Source organism: Nannospalax galili, unplaced genomic scaffold, assembly GCF_000622305.1.
Source record: "Nannospalax galili isolate Female #2095 unplaced genomic scaffold, S.galili_v1.0 scaffold1599, whole genome shotgun sequence".
In the NCBI taxonomy this organism is placed as follows: domain Eukaryota; kingdom Metazoa; phylum Chordata; class Mammalia; order Rodentia; family Spalacidae; genus Nannospalax; species Nannospalax galili.
This window is the reverse complement of record NW_008342326.1, coordinates 80,708-95,643: the sequence shown is the minus strand read 5'-3', so window position 1 is coordinate 95,643 and position 14,936 is coordinate 80,708. Positions and strand designations below refer to the sequence as shown.

The 14,936-nt window shown below is 38.4% G+C and overlaps 1 protein-coding gene across 5 annotated transcripts in view; it reads left to right on the top strand.

Moving 5' to 3' along the window:
* Cd55 (CD55 molecule (Cromer blood group)) overlaps positions 1 to 14,936 on the top strand; it is a 41,498-nt gene that overhangs the window by 16,682 nt on the left and 9,880 nt on the right. The window contains exons 7-9 of one of the 5 annotated variants that reach the window (XM_029565969.1): positions 1,972 to 2,217; positions 2,809 to 3,255; positions 3,962 to 3,982. In XM_029565969.1, coding sequence (XP_029421829.1) covers positions 1,972 to 2,217; positions 2,809 to 3,255; positions 3,962 to 3,982 — 714 coding nt within the window. Of the gene's footprint in view, positions 1 to 1,971; positions 2,218 to 2,808; positions 3,256 to 3,961; positions 6,560 to 14,936 lie in introns of those variants that run through there. The other 4 variants (XM_029565971.1, XM_029565970.1, XM_029565972.1 and 1 more) reach the window with 4 other exon arrangements.

The following is a 14,936-nucleotide window of genomic DNA, read 5'->3' as shown; positions in this document are numbered from 1 at the left end:
AAGTCCATAGAAAAATTTCACATGCTCCATCAATAACATCTATTGTTAAGTGTCTAGTAGGTGCTATGTTACCTGCCAGGATTTTACTTGAGTTATCTCTATAGCATCCCATGACGCAGATTAAAAAAATAGAAAAAATGACACATACTCTCTGAACAGCTAGAAGAACATGGTGTATGTGGTGGGCAGGGCAGTACAGCATTAACTGAGCTAGCCTCTTGCTTCAGAGACAGGCACTGTGTAAAGTAACCTACCTAAATTGTTCCCTACAATGATATCATGCCATCTACACTGGGTTTTTTTGTTTAATTTTTTGTTAGTTTATTTAAATTGACACACAATTATACAATTTAGGGGGAAGAGTGTGATGTTTCTGTAAGTGCATACACTGGAATGACCAAATCAGTGTAATTACCTCATTCTGTTATGTTTGTATCCTCATTTTACAAATGAAAAAGGCAAACTTAGAAGGATAAAGGATTTGCCAAAGTTCAGCCTTGAAGTGCTTCTTTCAGGGGGGATTGTAAAAGAACCCAGAGGCCAACAGCTCTGAAGACCTAAAAACACTGATACATTGTTAGATTTGTGGGTTTTCGAATACATATATATATAATGTAATGTAATATATATATATATATATATATATATAATTTTGCTTTTGGACACAGCTATCTTAGAAACTCACTTTGTAAATCTGGCTGGCCTCAATCACAGAGATCTTCCTGCCTCTGCCTCTGGAGTGCTGGGATTAAAAGCGTGTGCCACCACATCCAGCCCTAGAATGAATATATTTTAGTGGAACTTTTGTGTTATCTTCCATCTGACCGGAACTCTAAAGAAGAACCAAATGATAAAGTATGTAAAGTTGATAACTGGCATGAGAGGAAAGGGAGCCATTTTACCCACACCTATGTTACTGTGGAAAAGAAATAAGTTCACAAATTTACTAACACATACTGAAAAAGTGGTAAAAGTAACTGCTGTCCTCTTCATTGGTTTGATGGTTATATCCCATTGATCTTTGGTCTTGGTGTAAATGGAAGAAGACAGTTTTGAAGAGAAAATAGAGATGTGTCACATAATAAGATCATTATTGACTCCAACTTTGGTTTCTTTATTTACACAGATAAAAGCTTAAAAACATCAATATCCTATTGTTATAAGTCTATTTAGTCACCTATAGCTATAATTAATTGCAAAACAAAAACGATGCAGCATCTTCATGTCCTACATACGTAAATTATTTTATGTAGCTATATAAAATCTAAGATCCACAAGTGGAGAACATGCAATGTGTGTCTTTCAGAGACTGTCTTATTTTGCTTGGTATGATGATTTTTAGTTGTATCATGAAAAGGAAACTGTCTGGGAAATGAATGGAAATAATGGGAGGGAGGGAGAGAGGGAGGGAGGGAGAGAGGGAGGGAGGGAGGGAGGGAGAAGGGAGGGAAGGAGAAAGGGGAGGAAGGAGGGAGAAAGAGGTTAGGGAATACTGTTGAAATATATGTCTGTATAAAGTATGTTTATGAAACTCATCACCATGTACAATGAAATCGCACCAATGAGAATGTTGCAACATTTTACCTCCTTGGGAAATAAGGATTGGTTTCCTAAAGTCCTGTCTAGGTGTTTTTAGGGAAAAAAAGTGAATATATATGGGCTGGAGAGATGGCTCAGTAGTTAAGAACACTGGCTGTTCTTGCAGAAGACCCATGTTCGAATCCTAGCACCCACATGGCAGCTAACAGCTGTCTATAACTCCAGTTCCAAGGGATCCGACAGCCTCTCTGTCCTCCCCAGGCACTGTGCGACTGGGACGTATTTACCTACATACAGGCCATACACACATACACATAAAAATAATTTTTTTTAAAAAAGGAGAATAGCTGTAGAGCAAGCAATGGTTGCAAAAGCTCCACTTGGTCAGCAATATATTTAACTATTTTTTACCTTAACATGTTTTCTTCATAGAGAAATCTCTAACTTCCAAGGTCCCACCAACAGTTCATAAACACACCACAGTTAATTTTCCAAGTACAGAAGTTCCATTGATGTCTCAGAATCCAACCACAATTAATGTTCCAGCTACAAAAATCCCATCGGCATCTCAGAAACCCAGTACGGTTCATGCTCCAGGTACAAGAATCGCACCCAAACCTCAGAAACCTACCAAAGGAAATATCCCAGCTACAGAAGCCCCACCAACACCTCAGAAACCCAACACAGCCAATATCCCAGCTACACAAGCCCCACCAAGGCCTCAGAAACCCAGCACAGCAAATGTCCCATATACGGAAGCCCCACCAAAGCCCCAGAAACCCAGCACAGCAAACATCCCAGCAAATGTCCCAGCTACGCAAGCCCCATCAAGGCCTCAGAAACCCAGCACAGCAAATATCCCAGCAAGTGTCCCAGCTACGCAAGCCCCACCAAGGCCTCAGAAATCCAGCACAGCAAATATCCCAGCAAGTGTCCCAGCTACGCAAGCCCCACCAAGGCCTCAGAAATCCAGCACAGCAAATATCCCAGCAAATGTCCCAGCTACGCAAGCCCCACCAACGCCTCAGAAACCCAGGACAGAAAATATCCCATATACGGAAGCCCCACCAAGGCCTCAGAAACCCAGCACAGCAAATAGCCCAGCTACACAAGCCCCACCAACGCCTCAGAAACAGCAAATGTCCCAGCTACGCAAGCCCCACCAACGCCTCAGAAACCCAAAACCCAGCACAGCAAATAGCCCAGCTACACAAGCCCCACCAACGCCTCAGAAACCCAACACAACAAAGATCCCAGCTCCTCAGAAACCCAACACAACAAAGATCCCAGCTATGGAAGCCCCACCAACACCTCAGAAACCCAACACAGCAAATAGACCAACTATGGAAGCTCCACCAACACCTCAGAAACCCAACACAACAAAAACATCAGCCGCAAAGGCTTCACCACTAGTTCTGATATCCCCTGTATCACGTGATCTATCTACAAAGACCCCACGAACAACCCAGAATCCCACCGTAGCTAATACTTCTGCTCTACAGACTATACAAGCAACCCACAGATTTACCACAGCAAAAGCCTCAATTACACATAGTCCAGTAACACAAAAGTCCATTACTTCACGTGTCTCAATGACTAAGGGGAGATTCACCTCTGCTCATATTACAGCAACACAGCATGTACCTGTTACCAGGCCAGCCAAGAAGTTTCATTCAACAAGAACATCTACCACACAGAAGGAAATTTCTACTTCTGGTCAGTTGACATTGTTCAAGTTTCCCTTGTGTAGATCTAATGCATTAGGATGGAAATGTAAAGTTAACTAAGTCTGTAAGATTGAACAATCTCTATCTTAGTGTGGCTAGGGTGTTCCATACTCATGGCTTTGACTTGGACTAAAAATATAAATAAATAAATTGACATGATAACTTTGAATTTAGTTAGTATTTTCCAAAAGGGACTTTGGTTTCTGATAGTTTTGTTTTTGTTTTTGTTCCCCCCCCCCTTTTTTGAGACAGTCTCAACTATTTAGCTCAGAATGACCTTGAACTCCCAATACCCCCTGCCTCAGTTTCCCAAATGCTGGGATCAGAGACCCCTGCCACCATACTTGTTTTGATAGGTTTTTGTTGTTGTTGTAGATTATGTCAGCAGTTATTTTCTATTTAAGCTTTTCAAACCTCTTTCTTGTCATCAAGTCATAAATTTATACAGTGTTTTGGTATTCCTTAACTGTCATGCTTCTGCTTAAGTTGGTGACTATCAAATAGATATAAGCATTAGTGGTGATTCTAATTAGGCAAGTAGTATGTAATTGTGCTCCAATAATTTATAATTAGTATTTTTATGTATGGGAGTTTGAGTTGGTTTTGAGCTTTATGTGTAGTTATTGATATATACATATCTTTATTAAATTGTTAGCAAATTAAAATGTTTCATAACTTTTTCTTTTTCTTTTTAGATGCTGATGATCTTATATATGGTAAGTTTGACTCTCAGGGAGTTAAAAGAAATTGTCACCACTGTGGGAGGCACAATCCATATTTCTGGAAGAGAATCTTGTCTTTTAACTGTCTCAGGAAAACTATCAAAATACAGTGTTTATGGACACCTAAGGGAGAACGGGTAAATGCACTTTATCAGGGTGTTTTGTGGACACCATTAGGCACTCAGTATGTTTCCTCATATTACCAGCACTGTTCTTGTTCTAAGGCACTTTTCGGACAGCTTCAGATTGTTTGGCCCGTCAGTCAGGTAGTGTTATATGCTCGTTGTCTTGGTAAGTCATTCTAGGGACTGAAGAGTCACAGGAAGGAAACAATTATCAATGCAGTTTCTACCCTAAGTGTTTTATAATTAATCAGAACTACTCTTTGAGCAGTTTTCGATCTGTGCCTTAACCCTGATGAGGCCAAGAGTTCTACTTTTGACTATATCTTTCCTCCATCTCTATTAATCATTTTAAGCAAAGTTCTCTTAAAATACATTCTCTTGTTGCCAATGTATTCAGCTAAAAATATATGTGTTGCAGTTTTCTCTAGCATTTGTTCAGTCTTTTTCTTTGTCCATAAATATATTACTTAATATTAAATATTAACAAGATTCACAAACCATGTTCTAGTTTGCTTCTCTATTGCTGTGATAAACACCATGATCAAAATCAACTTAGGGAAGATTTTAGCTTATGAACTCCCAGGCTGTAATTCATCACTGAGGGAAGCTAGGGCAGGAACTGCAGGAGCTGAAGCAGAGACCATGAAGAGTGCTACCTACTAGTTTGCACCACCTGCCCAGGAATGGCACTGCCCACAGTGGGCTAGGCCCTCTGCTGTCACTCAACAGCCAAGAAAATGCCCCACAGACATGGCCTGAAATAAATTTACTTTAAATTAAAGAATATCATGATTTAATGATTTAATGTTTTCAAAAGTTTTGAGTTGAACTTATGACTCTTTCTGACCTACTCAGTGGTATTTAATAAGGATCTGAGATTTTTTTTACCATTTTTTGAAATTAATTTACTTTTATAGTGCTGGGGATCTAATTCAGGCCTTGTAAATACCAGACAAGAGCTCTAATACGGAATATCACCCCTTTTATTTTCCTGTCAAATTCTTGAAGTATCTATCTTGTGATTTCCCAGGAAACTCTCTTTAGAGTGGGTTGTAATTTACTTGTGTTCAGAACTCTTTCCTTCTTAGACATATGGAAAAAAAGTTTTCACATGTAATCTTTTAAAATAAACTTGAAAATTATGTCTTAAATTTATTTTGTGAATCAGGTATTATCTCACTTTAAGATGAGTAAATTGTATTGCAAGTAAGATGTTTATTCATTTATGTTTTCTTTATGACTAATTGGGAGCGTTTTTCATTAACTTTTTTAATGACCACACAAAGAAGTGACTGTCACTGTGGAATTTGTATGCATATATATTATTAAACTTTATTCTTATTCACACCCCCCAATGGTCCTCCCTGGGAAAATACTTTTAATGATTATGCAAGTGTAAGTGTAAGTGAATGATGACGGTATCAGAAATTTTCAATTTTTTTTCTTATCTAATTCTTTTTAAAAAAGATATAGAAACCATTAGACATTCTTCATTTGGCTTATAAGTGCCACTGGTGTAAAATTTAAAGATGTTCTTGCTCTGACTCTTTATCAGTCCCCCCCCACTTCTCTCTCTCTCTCATTCTTGCTTTCCCTCTGACATTAAGCATTTTTCCATATCATCTCCCATGAAATATTAATTCCACCCATATACTTTAAATCAGTTTATGTTATTTCTTTATATCCATATATTTTACATATATAAAAATAATTGCTTTCAGTCGGGTGTAGCTCATGCCTGTAGTCCCAGCACTTAAGAGGCAGAGGCAGGTGGATCACTATGAGTTCAAGGCCAGCTTGGCCTACATAGTGAGTTCCAGGCCAGCTGAGGCCTGTTTCAAAAAAAAAAAAAATGACAGCAAAAAATAATTGTTTTCACTCTCTTGGAATATCTGCCCTTTACATTTCCAAAAATTTTTTTTTCTCATTTGATCACCTTCAATAAATAAGTACAGTGCTAGGTAAATAGGAGAAGGTGCTTAGTAACAGTTTTTTGTTTGTTTGTTTTTAAAGTCAATATCATGTAGAAGAAAATGAAAAAAAAAAACTTGTGCTTAGGAGTCAGTCAGACTGGTTTGAATATGGCCTTTTCATTTAATAAATGCTCACCCCCCCCGAAAAAAATACTCAGTCTCAGTTTTCTCATCTCTGAGACAGACCATGATCAAAAGTCCTAGCCGGGCAACACAGGATGAATAAATATTAGATTCAAGAAATCATAGTGTGCAGTCACCATTATTTTTCTAAGATGTGTGGTGGCATTATCATTCCCCCTGACTATGTCAAAGAATGAGCACAGGTCCTTCTTCAGTAATCCTTGCATGTTTGCTGTGTGGTAAGACTGTATTGAATTTTTTACAGTTTCTTTCTCTCCTCATAATGCTGGAATGTGTTCTCTGTTTTGCTTTTTTTTCTAAGCTGAAAGAAATAAACATGTTTTCCTTTTCTTATATTTTTATTTATTCCTTGAGAATTTCATATGTGTATATAGTGTATGTTGGTCGTACCCATCCCCATTTCTCCCTCCATTTCACCCCCTGACCCCTGCATGACTTCAACATATGATCCCCTCCCAACTTCATGCCCTTTCCTTTGTTTTTTTCTTTTTAATAATCCATTGAGTCCAATTAATGATGCCCGTATGCACATGGGTGTGGGGCATCTACTGGAGCATGGTGGCATGATCAACCTACCAGTTGCCACATCCACAAAAAAAAAAAATGACTGTCCATTGAAAAAAGTGGTTTTGCACAATTTGTAACTTGTTCAAAGTCATAGAGCTAAATATAATGGAAACAGAGGCCAGTGAGTAGGTTTTCTCATACAGAGTCTCATCCAACTGGTAGGACAAGAGTCTGCACAACTCAAATCAGACAATTAAAGTAGCCTTGATTCTGTACAAATGGTGTCTTTATCCTCAGTCCCCACTGTTAAAATCCTGTGTTGTAACATTTATAAATCCGTTATAAAGATGAACAGCTCAATTGTAATATTAAAGTTAGAAAATACTTAGTGAAAAACATATTTTTCTAAGTCCTTTATCATACACATTCATTTATCCTTTATAGAATTACCTAAATATATCATGACGGTTTAGCTAAAATCCAAGTAGTCTTGAATCTCATCATTGTTTGAATGAAAAGTGCTGATATGAAGATTGTCACTATGTTTTGTTATGTCCTGACATGTGGCATGATTAACATTCAATAGAATTATAGAGTGACTATAGTTATCTACCTGTTATTCAGAAGTCAGATAATCACCTATTTCCTCTGATAAGTTTTCTCTGAAAAACAAAGTATATGAATTTCACTTCCAAAAATGGAAGTAATAAAGAGATCGAGAACCTAAGGAATGTGACAAGATGCTTCTAGAGGTCTGGGTGTTACTTTGAGGAAACTGTTGAGTCTGCATTTATAAATCTGAAAATTTAAGATTTACTCTAACACGTTCTTTTTTTAAACTGAAGTTTTGTGTATTTTATACAGAACATCTCAAACTTAATTATCTCCATCCCCACTGGTACCCTCCCATGGCCCCCCCATTGGAACCCACATATTCTGTCATCCATGTTAAGACCCAGTGTGTTAAGTCAGTGTCCCCAGACGTTCCCCAGTGCAAGTCCATCCACTGAGGTCTAGTCAGCCTATCTAGAGTTTCTGGTTTTAGGAAGATCAGCTCTTCCTCACCTAGCAGTAATTAGTTGCCAATGTTTCTTTGACTATGATTGGGGTCTACTGTTCATTTCCCCAGTTCTGTGCTGGGTTTATGTCTGCCTGAGGTTGCACGGGGCTTGTGTATGCTTACACCATTGTCATAGAATCATATGAGCAGGGCCACCAGAGCTTGCAGGATTCTGTTTCCATACAGTCATGCACCTCCTCCCTGGCTCTTACAATCTTTCTGCCCTCTCTTCTGAGATGGTCTCTGAGCCCTGGGTGGGTGAAGTTTAATATAGGAGTCCTGTCCAAGGACTAGCATTCTGCAGACTCTTAATCTCTATGTTTTGGCCTTTTGTGATGTTTTGTGTTCCTGGCCCTCTGTCATCTTCATTAATGAGGATTGAGAGATTCATTAGTTCTTCATTACCTCTGTTCTATGTTCCATGTGCCTTAGGTGTAGAGTTTACATTGTAGATGTGTCCCTTAGGTCTGAGCAATTCATAGACAGTGTCTGTGTGTGACAAGTTGTGGTACTTGGTAATAGTCTCTGACTGGTGCAAAATAAGCTTCTTTGATGAGTGGTGACTGGGATGTTTGTCAGTAAATATAAGGATACATCTTTTGCACATAACAAGAAATTACATTACTTTAGGGATGTGACAGTTTTGGAGTTTTCTCTAAGCTTTATGACCTCTCCAGCCATGTGTATTTGGTTATGTTTACAATACCACACTTGAGTTTCCTCCCATTGAGTGGGCTTTTAAAATGTCCAATTAAGTAGCTGTTGATTTCCCCCAAGATAAAAGTGCCACTAGTGCACCAATGTCATATGCTGTGATGGCCATTGATGTGGTTATTTGGTCTTGAAGCTGGTGTTGGACCATTGATTGATGTTTTCCCTTGACACTTTCATAGTGCTCTCCAAAGTATGAGAATTAGCCTTCAGGGAAAGAGGTTTCAGGTAAGTTACAGCTCTATTGCTTCAAATCCTGTGTCCAAAGTATGTTCCGTCTTCAGCAGTAGGGTCTTACCTTCAACTTCTTGGAGCCAGTAAGGGCTGTGAAATTTTGGGGGTCTCTTGGACCACCCTGGCCAAGAATTCACAGAAAGTTTCTCTGATTTGGCACTGTTCCTTGTTATATAGCCTTTAGCTATACAAATGGACTCATCTAGAGATACAGTATGTGTAATTTGTCATTAGGTTGTTGGACTAATGTTTCCCTCTGTTTCTTCTTTAAACTAACTAGGCATCATTTATCTCTCCTCTCCCTGTCTAACCCTTCCGCCATGGTTTCCCCATTTAAAGTGTCCCCATTTTCCTCATTTCTACCTTACTAATACCAGTCTCCCATGGTCCCACCTCTCTTGAGCTCCTCTTTTCCTTTATCCCCAAGTTCCTTGTATAGTCCTCCCTTCCCTACTCCCATTTAAATAACCCCATTTTAATCCATTTCTCCCTTAGTAACACCTATCTTCTACTGATCTCTCTCAGGTTCTTTCTTTCCCTTTACCTCCCTGATGTGGTTATTTGGTCTTAAAGCTGGTGTTGGACCATTTCATTATTCTTACTCCTACAGTTACATCTGGATACATAGTCACATATAAGTATTTGGTGCCAGGATCTGCATATGAGGGAGAAAATACACAATTTGTTTTTCTGAGCCTGTGTTATTTTACTTAATATAACAGTTTCTAGTTCCATCCATTTACCTGCAAATTTCATGATTTCACCTTTCTTTACTGCTGAGTAGAACTCCATCATGTAAATGTACCACATTTTCATTATCCACTTGTCAGTTGACTGGCACTTAGGTTGCTTCTGTGTCTTAACTACTGAGAAAAGAGCATCAACAAACATGAATGTACATGCATCTCTGCAATAGGATGAGTCTTTTGGGTATATGCCAAGGAGTGGTATAACTGGGTTAAATGATAGGTTCATTTGTAGTTTTTTAAGAGTTCTCCACACTGCTTTCCATGGGGATTGCACGAGTCTGCAATCCCACCAGCAGTGAATGACCATTCCCCTTTTTCCACATCCTTGCCAGCATTTGGTATCATTTGTTCTCTTGACCTTAGCCAGTCTGACTGGGGTAAGATGAATCTTAAAGTGGTTTTAGTTTGCATTTCCCTAATTACTAACAATGTTGAACACCTTTTAAGATGTTTCTTAGCCATCTTTATTTCTTCTTTTGAGAACTCTCTGTTCAGATCCTTAGCCTGTCTTTTAGTTGGGCTACTTGCTTTCTTGATTCTTTTTTGAGTTCTTTATATATTTTGGATGTTAAACCTCTGTCAGAAGTGACACTGGTGAAAATTTTTTTCCCACTCTATGGATTTTCTCCTCACTTCCTTGTTTGTTTCTTTTGCTGTCCAGAAGCTTTTTAGTTTAATGAGGTTCCACTTATTGGTTCTTGACCTTAATTTCCTAAGCAATTGGTGTCTGATTTAGAAAGCCCTTTCCTACACCTATATCTTGTAGTTTACTGCCCCTGTTTTCTTCTAACAATTTCAGAGTTTCAGGTTTTGCATTGAGGTCTGTGATCCATTTGGAGCTGACTCATGCAAGGTGAAAGATAAGGGTCTAGTTTCATTCTTCTATAGGTAGAGATCCATTTTTGCCAGCACCATTTGCCGAAGATGCTGTCTTTCCTCCAGTGAATGTTCAGGTGACTGAACTTGGATGTACTCATGTTTGGGTCTTCAATTATGTTCCATTGGTCTATAGGTCTATTTTTGTGCCAGTACCATGCTGTTTTTATGACTATAGCTCTGTAGTATAGTTTGAAATCTGGTATAGTAATCGCTCCAAGCATTGCTCTTTGTGCTCAGGGTTTCTTTGGCTATCTGGGGTTTTTTGTGCTTCCATATGAATTTTAGGATGTGTTTTTTCTAATTCTGTGAAGTAGGTCATGGGGATTTTGATTGGGATTGTATTGAATCTCTATATTGCTTTTGGTAGGATGGTCATTTCACAATATTAATTCTTCCAATCCATGAGCATGGGAGGCCCTTCCATCTTCTGGTGTCTTCCTTGATCTCTTTCTTTAAAGATTCAAAATTTTCATTGTAGAGATTCTTAATCTTTGGTTAGGTTTATTCTGAGATATTTTATTTTTTGAGGCTATTGTTAATGTGAACATTTCCATGTACTCTTTCTCCAACTGCTTGTTATTGGTATATAGAATGGCTAATGATTTGTGTAGATTCATTTTATAACCTGTCACTTCATTGAAAGTGTTAATCATTTTTAGGAGTTTTCTGGTGGAATTCTTAGCATCTCTTAGAAATAATATTGAATCATCTGCAAAAAGGATGTGCTGGATAGCTTTAGTGTGAACTTGACACACTTGGGTTGAAGGAGCCTCAGTTGGGGAATTGCCTCCATTGGACTGGCCTGTGGCCATATCTGTGGAGCATCTTCTTGATTGTTGAGTGATGTGGGAGGGCCCAGCCCACTGTGATGTGGTGTCACCCATGGGCAGGTGGTCCTGTGTTGCATAAGAAAGTAGGCTGAGCAGGGGCCGTGGAGCAAGTCAGTGAGCAGCATTCCCCTATGGCCTGTGCTCCAGTTCCTGCTGCCTGGTTCCTGCCCTGAGTCCCTACCTTGGGCTCCCGGATGAACTGTGACCCTGGAGATGTAAGCCTAATAAACCCTTTCCTCCCCAAGTTGGTATTGGTCAAAGTGTTTTGTCACAGCAATGGAAAAACAAACCAGGACAAGGGGATAATTCTCTTGTCTTATTGCTCTAGCAAGAGTTTCAAGCACTATATTAAAAAGGAGTGGAGATAGTGGGCATCCTTGTCTGGTTCCTGATTTTAATGAGAATGCTTCCAGTTTTTCTCCATTTAGGATGATGTTGGCTGTGGGTTTATTGTATATAGCTTTAATTATGTGGAGGTATGTTCCCTCCAGTCCAGTTACCTCTAAGACTTTTAACATAAATGTATGTTGAATTTGTCAAAGGCTCAGAATCGAACCCAGGTTGTGTGTAAGAGCAGTCAGTGCTCTTATGCTCTTAACCACTGAACCATCTTTCCAGCCCTGACATAGCTGAGTTTTCAAGTCATGTATCTATCTGGGAGTGTAAATGAACAGCATCTATGCTTTGCCAATTCGGAACCGTAGTCACACATTAGATACGTTGACTTTGGTTGCTTTTCTAATGTCATCTCTAATTTCCTTTGAGTACCAGTGGAAGGACTGGAGACCAGGGACATTAGGAAGTGAGACAGGAAGGAAAGGGAGAAAAGGGTGGTGAGAGGAGTGAATAGGTGAAGCACTTTACTATCATGTGCAAGGCCCTGGGTTCCATACCAGCACCAAAAGCAAATAACAAAACCAAATTACAAATGCAGATTGCTGTTAATCAAATTATCTGACCAACTATTTGCCATTGTTCAGCTCAAAATAGTTCTGTTAGTCTTAAATTCAGCTTACCTAAGTGAAATATTATGTATGATAGACCTGAAAAACATATTCTGTAGGCAAAGTAAACATTTTTTTACTCTTTAGGTTCATAATACAGCATCTTTCCAATGAAAGGGAAATGCCTAAGCTATTTTAATGACTAAATGATTATGAACTAAATGATTATGAACTAAAATGAGTATGAACTGTGATTGACTGTGACCTGAATAGACACCCATCTCTTTAACAACATATGTAACTTCCATTTTAGACTCAAAATTATTTACCTACAAAATGTGAATTCCAAGACACATTCTACCTCTAAAACTACATCTTCAGTCATTACCTTTGAATGACCAGTGAGAAAACATTTAAAATTGAGCAAGGATATGTTGAAACACTTCATATTTCTCTCAAAGATATGAAAAATTTTTAATTGAGCAATGTGATATTTTAATTTAGTTGTTTTTCTTTCCAAGAAGACAAAAGGCAGCATGGAGTATTCATTGTTGAATTTCTGCCATAAGGAAATTATATACAAAATGTAATTTATTTCTCTTACTCTTTAATTTGCACTGTAGCTGTTCTGCACTATCATTGTGAAGCCATGGTATATATGTACCTGATAATGTTTATGGTAACTGTGTTATCATGTTTTCCCCTTCCAGGATATCTTGATGATGAGACAGTAATTGATAATCCTCTTCTAGTCAGTTTTTATGGCACTATGGAAAATCATGGTGAGCAGAAATTCTAATGATTTAAAAAAGTTATTCTTAGCTTTTTTTCCCTTTAAGATTTGAATACTGTGTCAGCATATCAGTCTATTAGCTTACTCCCAAATGCTGGGATTAAAGGTATGCACCACCATGCCTGGCATTCTTTGTGATCTATTAGTTTTTCTAATTATTTTTTCATTCAATATAATTCATGATAGCATCTGTGTATTGTACAAAAGCAAAGAAATCTAGGAAAAGCTAACCTATTACATCATTAAATTGCCTGTGATTATTTTTTCTGAATTGTACTTAGGTACCAAGCTGCCTGAAACCAGATCAGTGATTAAGAGAGCAAATCCTGAATTCTGCTTGCCTGTTTGAACTCTGAGTATATTGTTTATAGGGTATGACTTAAACTATCTTGTCATTTTTTATTTCCTTTTTTCTTCAGTATATATTTTTATTGAATTTTTGTGCACTTCACACAATACATATTTTTTAAATCTTCTTTATTAGGTCAGCCTTTAGACTCATCACCTCTTTTTTCAATATATATTTTTATTGAATTTTTTGCATTTTATATAATATATCATAATCATATTTAGACCTCCTTCCCTATCTGCACCCCCCTCCCACAGTCCCCCACTGGATTTCGTGCATTCTGTCATATATGTTAAGGCCTATCAAGTCAAATTTGTGTCCCCAGATGTCCCTTGGTGTGAGTTCATCTACTGGAGCCTGATCAGCCTATCTAGCAACACTTCTTAAAGAAGACCAACTCTCCCTTACCCAGCAGCGATCAACTGTCAATGGTTCTCCAGCTAAGGTTGGGGCTTCTTACCTATTTCCCCAGTTCTGTGCTGTTTTTTTCTCTGGTTTGGGTTTGCATGAGTCTTGTACATGCTGTCACCATTGCTGTGAGTTCGTATGAGCAAGTTCCTAGCCACCTAGAAAACTTTGTTTCCTTGTGGTCATCTACTACTTCTGGCTCTTACAGTTTTTCCACTCCCTCTTCCACTATGGTCCCTGAACCCTGGGTGGCATCCTGGGACACACACTCTGAAGTCTCTTATTCTCCACATTTTGGCCAGTTGTGTCTTTTTGTGTTAATCCCATCCATTTGTTCCATGAGGAAACTTCACTGGTGAGAGTTGAGAGTTGCATTAATATTTTTTCTACCCTCTGTTCTGCTATGTTCCATGAACCTTAGATGTAGAGGTTCCATTGTAGATGTGTTGCTAAGAACTGGGCATCTCACAGACATTTGTTCTCTGCCTTTGACCAGTTGTAGAATTCTGTAATAGTCTCCATCTGTTGCAACACAGGATTTTAATAAAGATCAAATTCATTATCGTCTATAAAGAGAGTAGAAAATTTTTTGACATATAGTAAGCATTCAATGTTAAAAGAGCATGAGGTCCATGTGTGGTGGTACATACCTTTAGTCTCAACACTCAGGAGGCAGAGGCAGGCAGATCTCTGTGAGTTCAAGGCCAACCTGATCTACATAGTGAGTTCCAGGCCAGCTGGGGCTACAGGGAAACCCTGTCTCAAAAAGACAAAAAACAAACAAAAAAACTAAAAGAAAAAAAAAAGAGCATGAGGATATGTGTTCTGAGTTTACATACTAAATATAAATGTCATCTTTGGCACACACATGCCTTGCAGACAAGCAGAACAATTTTAATTGACCATATCTTGTTTTGTAGACTTAATTACTTAGAAATCAAATAGTTTATGTATACTTGAATTACTTCCATACTGCCTTACTTCCTGCCTGTTTTATTAAATTAAATAATTAGAACAACTACTTTTTTTTTTTTTTTTTGGCCTTTTTAAGACAGGGTCTCTATGTAGCCTCAGCTGTCCTGGAACTCACTATGTAGATCAGGTTGGCCTTGAACTCACAGAGATCCCCCTCCCTCTGCCTCCTGAGTGCTGGGATTAAAGGCGTGCACTACCACGCCTAGCAGAACAACTACTTTTTAATGCTGTTATTAAATTGCCCATTTAACTCTTCGGTTGATGCAG